This window comes from Lissotriton vulgaris, chromosome 4_1 (genome assembly GCF_964263255.1).
Source record: "Lissotriton vulgaris chromosome 4_1, aLisVul1.2, whole genome shotgun sequence".
Classification (NCBI taxonomy): domain Eukaryota; kingdom Metazoa; phylum Chordata; class Amphibia; order Caudata; family Salamandridae; genus Lissotriton; species Lissotriton vulgaris.
Window position 1 is genome coordinate 1807801647 of NC_141691.1, and position 22381 is coordinate 1807824027.

Here is a 22381-nt window from a genome sequence, read left to right on the forward strand (position 1 = left end):
CGTGTCTGCATCAGCTTCCGTCTGAACCACCCAGGAACATTATGGACTAACGAACTTGAGTAAGTTCCGGCTGAGCATCAACATGACCCGGTAAGAAAGACTCTATCCCCCTCCCTCTCTTGATTGACGGTCCACACCACCAGCCCCTCTGTTAGCACAGTTTTTTGAACTGCCGAAAGGGACTCTGGTCCAACCGCCAATTGTCGGGGACATTTTTTTCCTCTGATGCTACTTCCGGATTAAGCCGGCCTCGCCCAAAATGGCGCCGGTATCAATGGAAACTAACGGATGCCTCGTGGTATTCCTTAGCTAATGAAACTTGATGTACTAAGATATATATATATATATATACGAACCATTGCGCACTCAATGTTAGAGGGAGGAGGGTTCACTTGGCGAACATTTGAGAAGGGTTCCGTAAAATGTTGATTTCAATGAACAATTTATTTCTGATGTTTGTTGTAACTGATACATAACGCCGCCTATGATGCATACCCACGGTTTACATCTAGAAAATGTGATTATGATGAGCTTGGCTGTGTTTCCATTTATGAACTGAAATGCCCCTGATTCCTTCGTCACGCAATGAAATGTTTTTGGTTACTTGCAAATAATTAATTAGACCTTTTTCCACATGTTCTTGTGTTACAAAATAACCCCCTACTGTATGTGCTTCCATCGACGACATATCAGGCCAAAATATGAATTGCGCTCTCACATTTTACGTACTGAATAATTCTACAAATAAAGGTCTTAAAAAGCTATGGATAGGCATCGCATACTTTTGTGAATACGGGTATCGGTGGGAGGGTTTTTCTGTACGCAACTGTTCTGCTCTTTTTTTAAGGTTATCCGAGAAATGGTTGTTCGGCCCTGGGTTGATGGTCGAATCAAAGGTATGATACGCTGCCTCCAAGATATGCGACTAAGCTCAGGAACTGACGTATGAAGAAGGACCTTGACCTCTGAGAATGGGTAAAGTAAAACGGTGTAATTGATAAAATGATATAAGGATATGGTGGTCAAAGGTACTAAGGTACAGGGTTGAACGAAGAACTGATATGCCTTAGAACATCACAGCCTTGGGAATGATTTAGGGATCCCGATGGCCGGATACATCTACAAAACCGGGTACCTCACGCTAGGCACCTCTGATTCCTCTTTTTAGCGTTTTCACTACACACGATCCTTAATGCCATCCTCGAACCTCCCCATGAACAACCTATCACATTGCCTGCCCCCATGACTTTAGGAAACCAGAACCCTAAGGGATTATATCCCGAAGAGATAAATACGAGTATGTGGTAAGTAAAGGACTTTCGTGCCCATACATTTGATGTGTTCGAATGTTGTCCCCCTACCCCCCCCCTTTTTTCCCCCTTTTTTCCCTCTGCAGGTTACATTAGAATCCCGATTAGAGTACCATAAGGGATCTGGAACCACGTCACGCCCGATGCATGAAGACGGACTAGCGCTGCAAAACGACACAACAAGGACGCTCTACCCAATGCACGACCTTTTTACCTGATCTAATGCTCTTCTGTCCCCAAACTGCATGCTTTCTACATCCTAACACAGACCCAAAACGTCTAAACGTTAGGTAACGCACTGAATAGCCCTAACAATACACGGTCATTCCCCATGTCACACGTGTACTGTTTGGCCTATTGTCTGTCTCTCTCTCTCTCTCTCTCTCTCTCTCTCTCTCTCTCTCTCTCTCACTCACTCTTCCACCCCTCCACACTTTCCCTCTTCCTAGCAACTGGCACCTAATTGGCGAACCTGGTGCACCTCCTGATTGGCCCCAAATACCACAAGTATTTGCACAAATTTGTCCTAAATAAAATTGTATCGGTACCACGTTACTACCTCTCCCTTTCTGCTAAAAATATGGATGAAAATTAAATTGACCGATAGGAAAGGGACAGGTAAGACGACTAAGGTTCCCTAAATTTGACCCACCCTCAGGGAACTATTTGTCAGTGGCTTCTATGATAAAATGTGTCTGTGGTAATGCGACCATCCCCATTGCAAATTGTCTCCGTACCCCAAGCTGTAAGAAATGATCGAGACACCCCCATCTACCCAAAATGCCCCCCAGTTTGGTATCAGCCGCCCTGAACGAGAACTTGAAAAACGCACATTGCTCTAATTCACTGTGTCCCTAATTGTTGTCCATAAGATCCCTCCTTCCCCGAGGATAAGTTTAATAATTATTGCAAACCACCCCTCCCGAGTTTTTGTAGTAACCAGGTTGCGAGGATTTATATAGAAAGTTAGAAGGATGTGTGCAAAGTTGAAAATTAGATTGAAAAATCGAAAGAACTTGTTGCAGTAAGCCTGGTTGATAATAAAATGTTTTTATGTAATGCAGACTTGTTTAGCCTATGTTCACCTCTCAGAAGGATGCCTATCAGACTATGGTGAATAGCACGTTGCACTTTTTGTAAAACACAAGGCCCTGAAGACCAGCCTAGCTTTTCAAGACTTGTACTAGGGAAATGGGTCTCTGCCAGAAGAACTGACATCTACTATAATAGACATATGACAAATGAACGTAATAATCATCAAAGCGTCAAAGAATTAGCCAACAAAAGGAAGTTGTAAGGAATCCAGCAAACCCATCATCAATTGTTTATACGTCAGTCGCAAGAATCTCCAATGTAGCGAGTGCTTACCCCAGTTGCTTGGTGTTGGGAGAGAAATAGACTTATGTAATTACCTTCTTCTGCAATATCTCTAAAGACTGTCTTTTCAAAACTCATTTAAGGGTATCACTGTCGGAGGAGAAAGAGACCGGATGTGGGAGCACGCGGCCTGACTGCGGATTGTGGAACATCAGCGACGGAGGCCGAGGCGAGACCACAGCAGTAAGGAGACGCCGGACGGGGCATTGTTTCAGACAAAGCTAAGGAAAGGGCTGACCTGAAGCCCCTGCTATATGATCAACGTGTGCCAAAAGCCCCCGCTCTCTGAACATGGTTACGGACTCGCCTGTCGCAAAACTCTCCGCCTCCCCCTGATCTGTTCCCGACTTGGCCTTGCTCCATCCCCTCCTCCTCCGACCTACCATAAGGACTGTTCACACCCGCACCTTTCCATCCGAACTCCCAAGTTCCTCCAAATCCTACTGAGCTACCCAGAGAAGAGTACTCCTTGCGTCAGAAAGGAAGGAACTCCGACTAAGTAGACCACGGACTATGTTAAAACCCAGAACGGTGACCTAGAACTCCACCAAGGGTCGCCCCCGAAGAAAAGATAAACAAAGTCTGTGGTTCTGCCCGCTACCAAGCACCTTGAAGATGATGGAAGCAACAGGAAATGCCCACCACAGGGACTCAAGAAACGAACAGATCTCACAATTCTGGAACAATTGCATTTTCCATTGCAAAATCTATGCTCTGCATTACGGAAGGAGATGCACCTGCTCCAAAACCGTAACGCATTCCTCCTACGAGGTCTGACGAAAACCAAACAGAATGCACCCCTACCCGCAGACCCCCAACGACTCAATCCACATGAACATTTCTGTTGATAGGTAATCCAGGTGCTCAACAGTGCCGACAGAAGACGACAAAGGACAACGAGAACTCTGATATATTTTTGCTGTATCTCATTTCTCTCCCAACCACCATTGGACTGACTATGCACCCGCCGTATACAAAAAGGACTTACTTATATGATAACTTACCAGTTCTTATTCTCTGATCTGTACCCAACGCCCTCGCTACGTAATTCTAGTCTGATATTGCATTACGATGACTTTTTCTGCAACAAACTTAACGATGAACCCGCCTACTAAATGATGAGATTTTTCAATATGATGTTGATAATGTGATGTTTATGTACAGTTCTTTCGCCTAAGTCCCCTCTCCCGTACTTATGATCGCTGCATATAGGTGTAGATAGGAAATAGGCCAGCAAGATGTCTTGGAAATGTTAAAGGGAGGACTGTGGAAAATAAATACAAACTTGGTGAACATTATCGGCGCCATCTTGCCCCTTTTCCAAGCCCATTCGTGCGCGTAAGCGGCAGCCATTTTGAGCACCATGGCCTCCCTGCCCCTCGCTGATAGCCAGCGCGTCTCTCTCTCTCTTAACCTCGCAAGCATTCCCCCACACACTGACAACCCCCGCTCTCTCATGCCTAGGGTCATAAACCCCTCTTCAGCGCAGCTTCACCACTGAATCCCATCCTGTTCCCAGCGCGACACCTCCCCTCATTCCTTTCATGGCCTCAAACCCTTTTGATGCAAACCCCTTTTCCTGTGTCCCCGTTTGTCTTCCCTGTTCCCAGGCCGCCACCTGGCTCTGCGGATACTGTTTATTACCCCGTACAGTAGGAAGCTTCCCCTCCCCATCAAAAGACCCCCGAACCGATCAAAGCCCCCACCCCATGAGATCCGATCAACCCCATGCATTCCGTGAATCGGCGGAATGCCCTGCTGTGCGACAACCATCACCTGTTGTGACCGGGGTGGGGAATCCAACTGTAAATGTATGTGGGAACGGGTCTGAAGGGGAGATTCCGAGGATGTTCTTTCAAGTACTAAAGTATTGCGAGAATGTGTTATGTGCAATAAAAGTCATAATCCCTAGTATAAGAGGCCAGGCCTCAGAGATGTGGTTAGAGCACCTCGTGACGATACTTGCTGTCTGAATTGATGTGTTCTCCTCCGGAGAGAATAAAATCCTCGTTTCCTGCCTTCCAGTCTCCAGCGCCTGCTTCTTCATTGATTAATATTGGTGGGTCATAGAGGCGATACCGCCGGGCAACATAAAAGGGTCTTTGGTTACCGGTTGTCTTTGGAACCCTTTTTAACACAGCATTACTTTACTGTTGCTGTATCAACAAGGAAATAAGCATTTACCAGCATGCGGATGATACTCCGGCACTGGAGAGGTCTTGATGGCTATGCTATATCGCACTGAAAAATTGATTTAACCCTGGATGCCCAAAACCCATCTCAATCTGAACATAAACAAGTAGTGGATCATTATTGCCAATGTTAGCAAGCATAATTTGGACCATGACTGGTTCAACAAGCTGAATCTGCATGGCTTTGCCCCGCATCTCATCAACTTTGCCAAATTCCCTTAAAATCTTCAACCGATACAAACCTCACATGCAACTTTGGTATAAGACTAAGTCTGTATGGAATGTACTGTCCTTGTGTTGTGTAAAGCCATCCCTACCAGAATTGGTGTCGACCCATGCCTCCAATATCTTCCTTGCTCTACTGGCTGCAACCAGACACCTATGCGACACCCCTGAAATGTGTTCTTCATGTACCCCACCTCAGGGGGCTAAGGAAATTTGACAAGATTGACCTTCAATAATCTATCCTTGCACTCTCTGGCTGTCCTTCTACCCTTAAACAACCAGATGAATCGCCCTTAAATTGAAAAAGACCTTCGTAAAAGATAAAAACCACCAGAATGCTTTGCAAGTCAACAAATGGATTTAGGGAAATGCAAAAGTTCAATTCAAATACATGAATCATTTAGCCGCCCTTCAACTTGTAGGCTGGGGTGATTTTCCCCAGACTTGTGCTCAGATTTGTTTTAAAGAAAGTTTATTTTGGGGAATAAGGTTTTTATTTTTTTTGTTCTCCCTTCCTGAAGGAGGTAGTCCAGCAAAGAGCTCACCTGATCTATATAATATTTCAAAATATTCCTTCAATTAAATAATTTCAGCCGCCATGCGGCTGTTGACATTTCGTATTAATGCTTTGACTTTATATTGCATTTAATGCCTCCATAATTCATGTAATTTCTGGTTTCTCTAAATCATATTGGAGCTCTCAGTGGTGAATGCTTTTTCTGTTGTATGTGTGTTTTAAAAAGTACTAATACAACCATTTCTAGAGTATACTGCATTACTGACCCATGTCTGGTAGGTTCACGGGTTTACCCGTTAAAACACCACTCAGCAAGTGCACACTTGCAAGGGTTTTCTTTCCATTGATGTTTACAAATCGAGTGTCTAATCATGACAGAGCGGGACACTCTCTTACACAGAGGAATAGATCAGGAGTCTGATAGAAGGAGAATCTGGGTCGACGTTCCTATCATCTTAAACTCCCAATATTGATTTTTCACTTAATGAGAAAATAAATACGTTGTAACGCTTAGAGAAGAAACCTATTCACACTCGGTTGCACGTACATCTAATGACGAAATATCTCCAAGCAAACATCATACAGACAGGCCTACAAGTCAGCAACGAACCAGCAAGATTTGTAGATAACCCCAAATTCAAAGAAGGATTCAGCTTTGTGTCAAACAACTGTTCACGTCACTGGATGGTGTTGGGGGTGGAAACAGCGTTGGAACAAGTCGAGAAGCTGATGAAAGTAATTAGTGACCTCAAACAAGAAATAAGTGGAGATTCCGCAATAGCTAATGCGAAGGAAGCCTTAGAAAGATTGGAGAAAACGCAAAAGTATTTTGACGTCAACACACAAGCAAAGAAATTAGACAAATTGGCGAAAGACGTACGCTACGACAAAAATAAGACATACCAGTACCTACAAGAAGACTACTTCAAGCAGGTTAACCAGGGCCACTTCTTCAACAGGGGAAGGGGAGGATACAGAGATGGGAGGTTTACTAATTTCCCGGAAACTTCCTACAGCACAGGAAGTGACAGTGATCAAGCGGGTTCCAGTAGCGGCAACCAAAACAAAGACTCATGGTACCAACAACCTCAGGAACAACATACTGGGCCCCAACCTTTTTTAGAGGATACCCACTGGAGACCGCCAAGAGAACGGTGCAGCAACTGGAACAGACCATCGCACAGAGGACAGAACCAACAGAACTGGGACACAGGGCGTCAACAGGAGCACAACCCCAAACAAGTGCGATTCCAACCCAAGAATCACTGGGAGATCAGCACCCGGAGAAGGACCTACAGATGGCAAATCATCTAAAAAAAAAACAGATCATTAATCTATCTACCTACAGGCTTTCCACTGAAGAGACCAGCATCCTCAACAAGGGCCTACTTCCCATGCAAACAGTTTCAACAAAGGCAGAGCTGTATCGTTTCTTTCGCAAGATTCGCACAAGACATTTCATCAAACATTCACTACCGAGATCATCATATATTGGGATGCGTCCACCATCGACATTCATGCCTCCAGCGCATACAGTATCCCATAAAATCCTGACCTATGTAAGTGTTGTTCTACGAGACGTTATGAAAGCCTGCCCCAACAAAACATATGTAAAACACAACATCACGAAAGAAGAACGTGAAGCCCTGGATACTCTGAAGAATAACAAAACCATTGTTTATCAAACCCGCAGACAAAGGGGGAGCCATTGTCGTGCAGAACATCCAAGACTATAAAGCATAGATATACTCTCAACTACGTGATGGGATCAGTTACACCCCAGTGAGTGGCGATCCAAACAAAGAAAGCCGTATGAAAATCAGAGGTATCACAGAAAGGGGAAAGGAAGCGGGATTCCTCTCTAACAAGGAATTCGAATTTTTGAACGTCAATCAACCTCGCATCCCCACCATATATACACCTTACCTAAGGTACACAAGGACCCATTGAAGCCACCAGGACGACCAATTATTTCTGGCTGTGGATAGCTCCTTGAGCCAGTGTGTAAATACATTGATTTCTTCCACAAGCTGTTGGCTGAAACAACAAAGACATATCTGCGAGATACAATGCAAGTCATCAACCTGGTTGATCAAATGAAATTCAACACGGATACCCAACTGTTAGTGACTCTGGATATTGTCACACTATATACAAGTATCCCCCAACAACCAGCACTGGAATCCATGACAAAGGCACTTGACAAGAGTAGCCATGATGAAGAACTTTTGTCTTTCAGAATGAATTCTTTATACAAAGCAAAGGCGTGGCTATGGAGGCAGCATTTGCCCGGACCTAGTGATCCTTTTCATGGACAACTTTGAAGAGAATCACATACTGTCAACCCATTCATGAACCACATCACAGAGTGGAGAAGATATATAGACTATATCCTCCTCATCTGGACGGGTGATGAGACTGAATTGAACAACTTCTTTACCTGGCTTAGCTCCCGGTTTGACGACATTAAGTTCACCATGCAGTGGGATAAGCACACCATTGACTTTTTGGATATAAGCATTAAAAGTTACAGGGGACCACCTCTATACCACCCTCTATAGAAAACAGGCAGAACGGAACACACTACAGATACACAAGCCACCATACCCGGGGACTCCCAGATAATCTGCCATTCGGCCAGTTCCTCAAGATCTGGAGAAATCTCTCGCAAAAAAGACTTCTTCCAAGTGTCTGATAATCTGATCACCCGGATATCCCAGGAGACTGGGGAAGAGAGCCAGAAAGCGAGCTTGGTACAATAGAGAGACTTTACTGACACCGAAACAACGTCCCAAGGATCAGAACAGAATGATTTGCGTAGCCACCTACTATACCAAGAGCAACAATATCAAAACGATAATTAACGGACATTGGGGCCTGATTTCAGACGACATAGAAATTCAAGACCCTCCAATGCATGCATTTAAGAAAGCTAAGCATATCAGAGACCAAGTTGTCCGCTTACTTCTAGACATGCCACCCAGTCCAACCATCCAGACAATGCGGAACCTACCTGAAATTGTGGGACATTACGAATGCACCTAGTGTAAGGCATGCACAATGTGCATGGAAACCAAAACGTTCAATTACAGATACCACACCATAGATCTGAAAATACACACCAACTGTAATACATCTAACAATCTATGCTATTCTGTGCCCCTGCGATCGATTGTATGTTGGACAAACCAGACAGAAAATAAAGACTCAAATCCTACAGTATTGCAGCAGGATTAGATGCAAGACAGGGGGGGCCCCCCTTGTTGAACATTTCTCCAACCACACACACACCCCTGAATCTATCAGATGGGTAGTGCTTGAGAAGGTATCTCTAGGACAACGGGGAGGGGACATCTGCCCGATCCTTAATATCAGAGAATTCAAATGGATGTGCCTCTTGGACAGAGTAACTAATGGACTCAATGAGCAAGATGACACTGCCCAGCTGGTGGGACTTCAGAGTATTCATAGTGAACTGATGTCACTCATACCCCTGCACCAGTGACTAGCTCGATCCAATCCTGGGGAACCTCAGCACATGACACACACTTCACTAAAGGTTGAATCTTAGACCTCAGACCATTCATTAAAATGTGTTTAGATTCCACTGCGTAATATTTTCAAGCTCAGTATAAATGTGTCTTAATTACAATGCTCTTTTCTTTGGCTGATATTTTAACTGGTGTGATATACCCATGTCCTTAAACAATTTGTGAATATATGTATGCATATCTGATGGATCCATACCGAACATAAGGCCTGTAAAGGACATTTAGTAAGGCCTGTTGCAAGGATTCTGCTCCTACACAGAACTGTGCACAGAGACCCAGGACCTCAGTGAATTGTGGTGTACCAAAAAACTCACCTTAGTGCCTAGAAACTCTAACCAGCTAGCATCATTGTCACATTAGCTCTTAGTCCTACAGCAAAGGAACCAATCTTTAGACAACCCAGAACATGCAACTTCGATTATACTCCGGAATGGTGGGAAGCAAGAAAACTTGTTATACTCTCATACCAGTCCACAACAGGAGTAAAAACGAGACACAGCAAGGTTAAAAGGTTTATTTTAACGACGTGCCCTTAGATGCAGTATCTTTGCTAACATAAGCAGACATATGATTAGAAATAATATCATCAGCATGGTTACAATTCCATAAAACACAAAAATAGAAATCATATTCTAATGATGGTGAAAATGGGTACTATAGCCCCTAGTAAATCACCCTGCCTAGATAGGAACTAGGTTTCATAAACTAAAGAAGGTCTCTTAGGCTTGTTTGGGGGACCCCCGTACCTCTAAGATCAGCTGGGATGAATCACATCAGGATCTGCAAAAGCTCTCTCTCTCTGGAAACGGAAATCTTCCAAGTGCCTGAAATCATGCCTACAGTGTGATATTAAAGGTGCCAGGATCGCGTTGGCTTGCAGCTGCATATAGGTTATGGCTAGAACGTTAGACGATCAGCCGGGGCAACAGTTACCTTGTTATGATAACCTTGGAGGCTTTAGCACTCAGTGTGCAGCCACGATGAAGTCTAGGGATGATGAAAACAAGCCAGTCTCATGCGAAGCATTTCACGCAGCCTAACTTACCACAACAGTTATATGCAGTGTTGTGTGCAAAAGCAGAAAAAAGGGAAAATGCCATTTAAACTTCTAATAAGCCTATGCTAACTTAACAGTGGGAATAACAAGTGCATGTCTTATCCCGAACCACATGTTTCTGAATTAGACTATTTTACAAACCACCTGCTTTGGATTGGACACTTCTTGTAAAAGTGCTTTACTGTATAACAATTAGATCAAGTATTTTTATGCTTAGATACACACTGGATACATCTGTACTTAGAAATCACTTAGTCACAGAACAAATAAAGAAAGGGGGTCTTTTTCGGACTGTGGTTACAATGTGAATTGACATGTTCCCATTGTAAGATACAAATAGACTTTGGTGTTATGAGCCAACATGCAGTTACAGTTCTAGATCACGTGGCACATGATATGTACATGATAATAGCCCAGTCCTTTAGTGTGCAACCATTCGATCGAGTAGGTCTATGCATGGTTTTTAAAAAATGATTTTTTTGAATGATTTGAAAAGCGTTAAACACAGAAGGCTACGTTTATCCAATAGTAATTTTGCCACCTCACACCAGCCTCTACACAAAGAGTTAAGTGGGCCATATGAAGATCCACATTACGCGGTGCCCCGCCCCCTCACTTCCAAATTGGCCACCCTCCAGACGAGCCCCCGGGAACCATCCACCGCTGCACCAAACAGTGCACGCTCGCCGGGCATCTGACTACATCTAGAATACGTTTTTGAAAGAAGAGGATTAAACCTGCTGTATGAGCACTGAAGAGCCTAGAGATTGAAGTTGCTCTCATTCTTGTACCCAGGACAAAGAAGTGGAATCCAAGGGTCATAAGGCAGACCTCCGGTTAAAGCTTCAGGGACACAGCAGGGTTGCAAGAGACCTGCTGACCAGTGGCAACTCAACCTGGACTGGAACCTGCTGTTGGTCTCTGTCTGACACCCTGAGAGTCTCTAGGTAACTCCCCTGAGGTCCTGGGGACTTCAGAAATGTAATCATGTGGTGGATTGGGACTTAAGGATTATAGTCAGAAAATAAAATCTTTGACTAGGATGAACCTGGTTAGTGTACCTGACCTGCACGCCCTCACAGTCAGCTTCACATTGTGCCTTGGTCCTGTCCTACAGCGATTATTGACTATCATTGGCACTTTGTGCTTCTTGGCGCTATTTCAAGTTAAAAATATACATATCTAGTTCCCCTTATTAGATTTTTTATCATTTTGCTTAGTCAATTCTACTGCGTTTTTCTAACCAGTTTTTTTTTATTGTGTATCCTTTCTACTTTCTTAGTACTGCATAAATACTTTGCACATTGCCTCTAATTTAAGCCTGTCGCCTCTGTGCCATAGCTACCAGGGGCTTGAGTGCACGTTAATTTAGTGATTTTAGTGGGTCACCCGGACAAAGATTGTCATTACAACTGGAGGCTGATACTTACCCCTTAATTAAAATTCCTAATTTCTTACACACCCCATAAAAAAAAGGAGCATATACACTACCTAAAATACAACATCAATGTAAGAGCAATCTAATATAGTCACCTTTTTATCTCAGTAACATGTTAGGCACCATAATAGTAGGAAAGCTCTTGTCATGGTTGAGAGCATGCACATCCTTCTTGGCCTTTAAAAAAGCATCTTTTATACATACACAAAGCGAGCCATGATGTATGGGTGCAGCCACCTATCAGCCACATAAGTGAATCAGCATGGATTTAAAAAAATATATTTTAATCACACACCAAAATAAAGTCGTGAAGCTGCATGTCGCGGTTAGCACTTAAGATATGCAATTACTAAAATTGTGTCAAACACTACTCCAAATTGTACAAACTACATTAAAAAATACTTTGAGTCTTTTGAGCCATTGCAGAAGCAGGGTTATCATGCACGTATAACAAGGCATAAGTGGCTGCAAATTGAAATATAACGTTTTTGCAAAATCCAATAGGAGTTGAAGCTCAAACCAACTTTACTTTAGTTAGAAGAAAACACATGCTTTCCTAAAAGAATAACCTAAATCTCTTGTAAACCTCCAGTGCACAAACCAGCTGTAAAGCATAATCATTCCAGAAGGTTCCATGCTTACATGCGAGAAAATGAGGACCTTTTGTTTCCAGTGGCAACCACGGTGGCAGGAGTGGTAGACATATGAACTTCTGGGGCTGAAATACTCCCAGTGCTGCTCGACGAGCTGAAATCGGCCTCACTCCCTGAGAAGAAAGAGGAAAATATGCATTGCTCTTAGGTTGCTGAAAAATAGTACCTAATATGATAAAGGCAGTCACGAGGACATTGATTGCACACACAAAAACAGGCATGTAATGCTTACGTTCGACAGGAGTCACTGTTTCACAGTAGGACTCCTAAGAGAAGGCTACATATGCAGTTTCTATAAATGTTTTGTGAAATATATACACAGAAGGAGAAACACTTGACTAAAAGGTTAGGTGCCATTTTGTTTTGTAGTTGCAGGTGACGATTGTTCATATTAGAATAACAGTTGAAACAGAAAAGACGCGGGTGCAAGGATTCTTGTTAACTAATGAATTAAAAAAAGAGAATAGTACCTGTAGGACCAGGGTTGACCATCATAGGTTCAGGAAGAATAAATCATTTTAAATTTTTAGTTTTTACAAACAATTTATCTGAATTAAAAGCAATTTCATAATCAGGGACTATATTTAAAATGTGGCTACTATGGACCTGCCGCCCGAATCTCATTGAATACCTAAATGCAACTTTTTAGGTCAAGCCTAGTCAGCGCTTCCGCAGTTTCTTCGAGGCATGCTGTATGTAGTTTGTAGGCTTAGAGTCTGCCCATTGCTTTTCATTGGCTTGTTTCAGTGCCCTTTAAACATCCTTGCTTTCAAGTGGGTATTTGATACCATTTCTCCCACCTTTTCGTTGTTTGTTCCCTCCCATAGAGCAGGCCCCCAGGACTTACAGACTTCCACTTGAGTGCATTTAGGTCGGTTCCTTTGCATGATTTTCTTCTTTTGTTTCTGCAGGGCTCATGGGAAGGCTTTCTTTTTGCACTGCTGCTCCCCCTGCCTTTCAATTGAGAGCTTGATGGCAGGCCAGTAAATCTTATCACGGCTCCCACTTTCATGTTTCACCATTGTGCACCTTTTATTTCTCAGCACAGGGTCCAACAATTTATTTGGGATGGCACACGCCTTTTATTTGATCCCAATGGTGCCCGCTGCAAGGCCGTCTTGCTTCATGTTTTAGCATCGCGGCCGCGCACCTAACTTTACTTTTATTTCTACGGTGCACAGTTTCATACCATGTTTTTATAGGGTTAAAACAGCACACCACAATTGTTGAGTCCTTAAGGCAGCAGGCAGGGTTTGGTGTAAATTTTCTGCAACAGTCCTCTGGTCGGCAGCCTTTCTTGGTCCTTACATTGTTTGTGCCCATCGAATTTAAAGTTCAGGGACTAGAGATGCCACTTAAATGCTAAATGTATAGGGGTTACAGGGGGTGACATGTAGGAGCCAATGGGCCTACTACCTTTAGGGCATTTACACACTCTAAGTGACCACTTCCTGTGGGAAGGGGCACTACCGTGACCCTGATTGGCTAATTCCTTCTCAAACGAAGATGGAAGGAAATGAAAAGTGGGCTCCACATCACCTGCCCCACATCAAGGGAATGCTTAAGGTATACAATGAAAGCCAACTTTTTCAAAAGTATTCACAAAGAGGTCACTTTCAAAAATGTGAGACTTCACTTCTATCCAAACGTCTAGTCAACTTCACGGCAAATTTAGGACAGCTTTAATGTCTAGTTCCATAATATTTTGTGGACTTGTCCATTACATTGTACTAGCCTTCCTCTTACCATAGCATACACTGAGATTTTGCCTTATGGTGCAAACAGATTTTGCGCATCCTAACCGTAACAAAAATTTTAAATCTGGAAAATTGTCCCAATCCCCAACTCAGACTTTTCCTACTTTGATCGAGATATGCTGCATACCAGATACTTTAGATAAAAGCCAGCATTTTCATTGCATCTTTTCAAAAGGTTATGTGCGTGCATGCAGTGCTTAATTTGAGCTGGTGGTTTCTGGTGCTCAGCACGGGCACTTGATTTTCAACACCAGCAACTATGTCAGCCTGCCACATAGTTGCGCTGTCTATCTAGTTTAGAGAGGAGGACAGCAACATTGTTTATTAATTAATTATACATTAAAAATGACTAATACCTGCTGCCCAAGCCATTCGTACAGCATTGGGGTCTGGAATAATCGGAATGGCCACAGTTGTAGAAGGGTACTAGTTCTCTTGGTACTGTCACTGGGATCGCTGGCAGGGGCAATGGGTGGCGCAAGCTGCAGTGGCCTCTTGGCACAGGCCCTGGCACTTATGTTTTTACAAATTAAGCTCTACGTGCATGCCTATTTTGTGAATATAAACATCCGTAAACCCAAGAAGATGTTATCAAGACAGCAAAGTAAAACAAATGAATACTCAAAAGGTGATTAGTGAATAGCACTGGGTCCTAACGGGAAAGCTGAAGGGATCCAAACGGCATAAACTTCCTAACTTTTTTTTTCTTTAAATCGTGATTTGGAAATTAAAATGTGTTGTCAGGAAAGGAAATACTGCTAAGTATATAGACTGCCCCCGAGTTACAAACTAGATGTCGTGTTGGTGCATCTGCGTTTAATAAAGGGACTACTTGAAGCCCCTCCCTCAAAGCCCAATGGGAACACACATGGGCATTGTAACGATCCTCGAAATGCCACGGGCTCCCTGGACCGCTCATATAAGCAAAGACAAAGCATGAAAAAAACATGTGAAAGCCAGTGGATGGAGTGAGTGGTCCAGAGCCACTCTCGTATTTTTCAAAGAATTGATGAGATGGGGCATTCCCAAATGCTAGAGCCATTTGTATCCAATTACATAAAGTGTAATTGGTGGCGAGTCGGTGATTGGGAGGATTACACATTACGTAGAACAAATATACCTGTAGCTGCAACCAGTGATACAGTGATGTGCTACAGCATACAGAGTGAGGACTAAGCAGGTCATGTAAGCAAAATGTATATTCCATCTCAGGCATGCTTTATAAAGCGGGTAAACACCTGATGTTCAAGATCTCAGTGAATCTGCCAGGGTCGTCTAGAGGACTAATTTAGGACTTGAAAGACATTTGCCACCACAGATACTCCCAAAAAGGATAGACAGAGGCATCAGGACCATTTTAACCATTTTAACAACTGTTCAAGGTTTGTGTTAAAAAGGCATGTTTGAACCGTATCAGAAACCATGGCTACCCCCCCCATCACTGCCTCTCTGAAAGAAGAAAAGGCTTTGAACATAATCGAAAACCGGCTTAAGAGGATCCTGAGGCATTACTTTCTTTTAATCTGGCTCATGATCAGAAGGCAACTCTAAACGGTTTAAACTTCGCTGCAATGAAGCCAGGGTGTGTGCAGCTTCTGTTCGGATGACAAAAAAAATATCCAATTATTGCGATACAGGGCTTATTTGATCTCCACTGAAAACTGTAAACGTCCTTTAGAGGATCAGCATTTAAAACTGGACTCAAGCACAGGAGAGCAGGCGAGGTGGTGTGATCCCAGAAGCAAGAGAATGTTATATCTCATGTAGCGAGGCGGTACACGGAGACAGAGCAGAAGATGGTGAATGTAGAAGATATCTATAAATTCGAGTGCGTGTGTGCATAAATATACTGGCACAGAGATGACTGATGCTTTAGTTCCTCTCGGAGGTACCGCTTTATTAAAGGAGTCAACTGTTGCATCTTTTGCTCTCTGTAATATCGTGTTTAGAGCAGAGATACTTAAAGTACGGCCTGGGGGGCGCTTGCGGCTCACCCGGCCTGACATCTCAATACAGCCCCTTGGTGAACAGCAGCACAGGTATGTTGTAAGTCCTGCACCACTTAACTTTACAAACACCATTTTTTTAAAAGACATTTCACAACAAACGTGGAAAAATAGGATAAAAGTCTCTTAGAAATTCAACCTGTGTATTTCGTTAACATGCAGAACCTTTTAACCTTATACAGCCGATGATATCACTGCATTGAGGGGTATTTTATTATTTAAATGATAGCTTTCAAACATGAATTTTGAAACATTCATGCTTCCAGCGACCCGGACAACACTGCCAATAGTGAACCAAGAGGCCAGTCGGTTGTCATATGTGCCCTCAGGGTGATTTCGTCGCCATTACAAATGGCCAACATCCTAGTTGATTAAATCCAACACAAGAGAAGGAAAAAAAGAGGCAAAGTGGAAAAAGCAATTGCCTAGGATCACACAATTTGGGGAAGCCGGGAATTATCCCAGGTTGTCTGGCTTCGCATTGTGCAATTCAGCCACTACTTGTATGGTATGTTATGTTAGGCTATGTTATTGCATACTAGCAGCCCGCCCCAGCGTTGCCTGGGGCAGAAGGGGGCTGGGGGCAGCATTTCAGGGCGGGAGTGCACCCAAGCCTGAAATGTTGCCCCCAACCCCCTTCTGCCCCTGGCAACGCTGCCGCAATCCGGAAATGCTGCCCCCAGCACTTACATACTGTTTATTTCTACACGTAGGCTTACACATGAGACCGTAGGCTTAAACTCGCCTATAGGGCGGCGGTGAAGGCCTATCACCGTGATGTTCTTGGTGCCAAGCGGGAATACCTTGCCAGGAGGATCGAGGCATCGGCAAACTCTTGTAAGGAGATCTTCACGATCGTGAAGGAGTTTACGTCTCCTACGTCCTATTCACCTCCGCCTGTATTACCTGATGTGTGGGCGCGGGATCTTGCCACTTTCTTTACCGACAAGATTAAGGCTATTCAGGCCTCCTTCTCGGAAAGCACGGAGGAGGGTTGTTGTGATCTTGGGGTAGGACTTGGGACATCGGCCATGCCTATGGCTATCCTGGAGGATTTTCCACCTGTCTCCAGCGACATGTCCCGGACCTTGTTGGCCAGTCTTAAATCTGGCTCCCCACTTGACCCCTGCCCCGCCAAATTTTTGGCTGGGATGGCGGCAGTGGTGAATCCCCTGGTCAACCCGATCCTCAATGCTTCCTTGAGTGCGGGGAGTGTCCCACGCGCCTGGAAAAGGGCGATGGTGATCCCCCTCCTGAAAAAGCCTGGTCTTGATGCCGAGGCTCTGGCCAATTATAGGCCAATTTCTCTTCTCCCGGCTTTGGCCAAGATCACCGAAAAACATGTTCATGGCGTCTTGTCGAACTTCCTGGAGGCTAACAATCTGCTCCATCCATCCCAATCCGGTTTCCGTCCGAACTTTAGCACGGAAACAGCGTTGGTGGAGGTCTCTGAGATCATCAGGGAGACCTTGGATGGGGGTGGCAAGGCCATGCTAGTCATGTTGGACCTGTCGGCGGCTTTCGACACCGTTCCCCACAAGGCGTTGCTTGCCAGGCTTTATGACATCGGCCTAAGGGGGACGGTGCTCAGATGGTTTACATCCTTCCTGGAGGGTCGCCGCCAGACGGTCTGGGTTTCCCAGAGCTCCGCCGAGATGCCGCCATTGGGTGTTGGGGTTCCACAGGGCTCGGTCTTGAGCCAGACATTATTTAACATCTTTATGTCCCCTCTGGCGGCTGAGGTTGAGGCTTACGGAGCCCAGATCGTGTCCTACGCCGATGACACACAACTCCTCTTCACATGTGAAAAAGATCAGACATTTGACGGGGAGAGAATCCGGGACTGCCTGGGCAGGGTCTTCAGCTGGTTCCAGCAAAACTGTCTGAAGGCCAATTCCAGCAAGTCGGAGGTTCTTTTTTTTCGGCTGTGCCTTAGATCCCGAGTGGCGGCAGTGGTGGCCGGCCGCCATGTGTCCTCCGGCACAATCATCCTTGGTTGCCAAGAATTTGGGTGTTAAGCTTGACAATAAACTCTCTCTGAAAACGCACATCCTTGGCCTGTCCGGCACCTGTTTCGGCATCCTCAGAATGCTCCGCAAGTTTCTACCTCTTTTGTCTGCGGAGCACAGACGGATTACGGTGCAGGCGCTCATCGGATCCAGGCTAGATTACGCTAACGCCCTTTTCTTAGGCCTCCCGGATTACTTGGTTCAGCGTCTGCAGGTGGCACAGAACTCGGCAGCCCGGGCAATCTTTGGGCTGCATAGACGAGCACGAGCTTCGGTGTTGTTGCAGTCGCTCCATTGGCTTCCTATCCGGAAACGGATTGTCTTTAAATCCTTGACGCTGGTGCACAAGGCTCTGTTTGGCTCAGGCGCAGGATACCTGAAGAAAAGACTAGCTTTTTATCGCCCAGCTCGCTCATTGCGTTCAGAATCCCTGTTCACTGCGGTGGTCCCACGCGTGAGGAAGGCCCGTATTGGGGGGCGCTCTTTTAGCCTCAAGGCTTCCCAGCTGTGGAATGCGCTTCCATTGGCACTCCGCAGCACTCCCAACCTGCTCCAATTCAGGAAGAATTTGAAGACTTGGCTTTTTAATCATTTTGTTTAGGTGGGTTTTTCTTTCTTTCTCTCTTTTTTTGGGGGGTTCGGTCTCACTTGTTATGTTGATTTGACACTGTAAGTTGCCTGTGGAAAGCGCCGGGACACTCTCTTAGAGTAGCCGTGCGCTATAAAAATGCACCATAACATAACACATGAGAAGGCAATATATTCAGTGAAGTATTGCTGTGGTAATTCAAAATACCCAACGTTTCCGTTTCTTCATGTAACCTTCCCAGACCGCCTCCTGCCTGCCTCCCGCCTGCCTCCCGCCTCGCCTTTGCCTAACACGCCCGCCCCGACATTGCCCAGACCGCCTCCCGCCTCCCGCCTCGCCTGAGCCGCCACTCTTCCCCTTGCTCCGGACTTCGCCGCCACTCCTCGCTGCTCCTCCCCGCCTGTCGTCGTCACGCATGTTGCAGACATCGCTAGCAGCCAGTGCTACGTCGCGGCCGGCGCTACTTTTAGGGGACTACTTTGTTTTAAAGTTTAATTTTTTAATTTATGTTTTTTTTAATTTATGCAGCCTATGTCCATCTACACACACTGAGGATTACAACAATGTATTGGGTGTGTGGATTGGCGCTGTGGTTCCAGAGTTTACCTTGCCAAAAGGTTTCTGTTCTCTCTTTATAATAGTAGTATAGATATTGAGCGCACTGTTACCCGTGGGTGTCCTGGTGCTATGTGAAAACTTCCCAAGGATTGAAAATAGGGTCATGACAGTCAGCAAACCACCAAGTTAAGGCTTTTTGGAAAGCCAGAAGGTACGACATACCTCTAAAATACAGAGGAAACTGATTCCAAACTCTGGCTGCATTAACTACAAAGTTTTTACCACCCCATGTGGTTTATTTTTTTACAAACGGCACTGACTAGTTTGGCGTCAGATGAGCGTAATGGTCTATTTGGAGTGTGCCAGTACAGCCACTCTTTTAGATAGTCCGGTCCTGCTCCGTAAAGTGCCTTATGAACCAAACACAACGCCTTGAACTGGGTACATTTCCTAACTGGCAGCCAGTGCAATTTCCATATCCCTTTCGCTATAGGGGCGTATTTTGGTTTGCCCAACACCAGCCTGGCAGCAGCATTCTGCAGGAGCTGCAAACTCTGCATTAAGCCTTCCTGAATGTTAAAATACAGACTATTGCAGTAGTCCAGCCTCGACATGGTGAAGGAAGTAATAACTGTTTTTCGGCATTCTGTGGGTAAGAATGACAGAATTGTCTTGCACGACCTAAGCACAAAAGATGTGGCCGGGTCACTGCATTTATCTGGTCTTTAAAATGGAGCTTCTGGTCCAACCACACACCTATGCATTTAACCTTCCTGTTAGGGGTGGGGAAGGTGCCCAGGGTATCTGCCCACCATTTCGGTGTCCAGAAATTAGGATTGTTGCCAAAAATACCACCTCCGTCTTGACGAAGTTTAATTTAAGGTAGTTTTGGGCCATCCAAAACCCTACAGTGTTCATACACTCTTTAAAACTGAGAGCCGTGCTCTTTACCTCAGATGGAAAAAGAGACACCACAATTTGCGTATCATCCACATAAGAAGTGAGAATTTGCGTATCATCCAGATAAGTAGTCAGACTAAGCCCAAGTGACTGAACAAGAGGCGCCAGAGAGGATACATATATATTAAATAATATCAGACTCAGTGAGGACACCTGCGGGACCCGACATGGCAATGAAAAAGAGTTTGATAAAAATTCGCCCAGGGCCACCTGCTGACTCCGGTTCGACAGGAACGATCCTAAGAGTCTCCCTGCTGCACCCCGTATACCAATCTACTGCAGCCGGTCCATCAACAAATCGTGATGGACTGTGTCGAATGCTGCAGAGAGATCTAGCATAATTAGAGCTGCTTTGCCACCTTGATCTAAAACAGTCTGAATCTCTTTGGTGGAAATCAAAAGTGCTGCTTCAGTGCTGTGGCCCCCTCAAATGCATACTGCGTTTGGTCCAGAGCTTGTGTGAGTTCCAGATATTGGCTAACCTGCGTATTTAAATGTCTCTCAACAATTTTAGCCAGTATCGGAAGTCTGGATATTGGCCTGAAATTATTAGGATCTTTGGTGTCAAGGTTCGGTTTCTTTAATAAGGGCAGAATGGAGTTTTTTTCCCAGTCCAACGGGTAATAGCCTTCACTATACATCGAGTTAAAAAGGTGTGTGTCAGGACACAGGCGACAGGCTCTGCTGCTAACTTTATGATCGTACAGGGATCCAAAGGGGACCCAGATTTCACCTGCATCAGGAGGTTAGCCGTTTCTGTGGTAGTAAGCTGAGCAACATTGTCCAATGACCCTTTCTTATTAAGAGGCAGGTTATCTGCTTGACCCACCATGGTTTTCAGGGTTACATTAGTGAAAGCAGAAAAAGTGGTATTCACTTTTGCATTAAAATGAAACTGGCCAAAGTTTCACAGAGCGCCTGACTAGGTGTACATGTAATAGCCACTGGTTTGGCCAAACTGGAGACTGTATTAAATAGTTCCCTAGCAGAGTTAGTAGCTCTATTGATTTTCATGGGGAAAAATAGAAGCTTTGCCTGATAAAATCTGCTGTTTGTATATGGCAAGACCTTGTTTATACTCCTCCTTATCGCGATCCTTGTACTCCGTTCTCCATCTTCTCTCCAGTTGTTTACAACTCAATTTTTTTTCCCCCCGAGTTCCTGTGTGTACCAAGGAGCAGAGGGTTGCCTTCTAGTGGGATAGAACTTTTTTTATAGGAGCAAGCTTGTTCCCTGCTGTTTCTAGGCAGAAAATGTAGGAACGTGTTGCCTTTTCTAGATTTGCGGGCAGGGTAACTATGGTTTTATTAAATATGTCGCACAAATCCACTGTCACTACTTTAGTCCACGCTCTTTTCTCCAGTATTTTATTTTTAACTGGTTTCTGAGGGTGGCACTCTGGAATAATATGTTTAAATACCACAGCTTTATGGTCCTACCATGGTAGAGGAATCATATTAGCTATTCGTAAATGAGGATTGTTGGAAAAAAATGCCATCAAGTATGTGTCCTGTCTGATGAGTCGCCTCTGTCACCAGTTGCTCTAAGTTACTGCACTTCATCAAGTCTAGCAATTTTACTGTGTCTGGATCTGATATAGTTTCCAAATGTAAATTAAAACCCCCTAGGATAGTATAGGCGCAAGCCATAATACCCGATTCCATAATATTGCCCACCTTCTCAATGAAGTGGGATCTGAGGCCTGGTGGACTATAGACAAGTGAGCCTTGGATGGTATACTGGGGAGATAAACGGAAGGAGAAGTCTAGCGCCTCGCAGCCTTCCACCTCTCCCGGGCTAAAGGAGGAGATAATGGAAGAGTGGTAGATCACAGCAAGTCCGCCCCCTCTTCCCTTTGGCCTGCTCAAGTTGTAGCAAACAAAATAAGGAGTTGCCGCCTTGACCAGGTCCGGACCAGAGGCATTGTCCGTCCAGGATTCGGTAATAAAAGCTATCTTAATGTCTTCACCTTCTATGTATAAGGCACTCTCAGTGCTATGTTTAATCAGTGACCTGACATTCATTAGGGCACATTTCCAAGTTGCAACACCGGTGTAATTCCCCAACTTTGCAGATTAATTTCTAGCCATTTCTAAGGTGTGAAAAAGAAGCTTTGGGATTATGCTCCCACACATTGGACAAACATTTAGGAGCTCCTGGTCCTGAGAATCAGGGCTGTTAC

The 22381-nt window shown here is 44.6% G+C and overlaps 1 protein-coding gene across 4 annotated transcripts in view; it reads right to left on the reverse strand.

Moving 5' to 3' along the window:
* The window catches only part of SYBU (syntabulin), a 167724-nt gene that overhangs the window by 36663 nt on the left and 108680 nt on the right, over positions 1-22381 (reverse strand). For 3 of the 4 annotated variants that reach the window (XM_086966130.1, XM_086966129.1, XM_086966133.1), the window contains one exon: positions 12310-12433. In XM_086966130.1, coding sequence (XP_086822256.1) covers positions 12310-12433 — 124 coding nt within the window. The remainder of the gene's footprint in view (positions 1-12309; positions 12434-22381) is intronic. The other variant, XM_086966132.1, reaches the window with a different exon arrangement.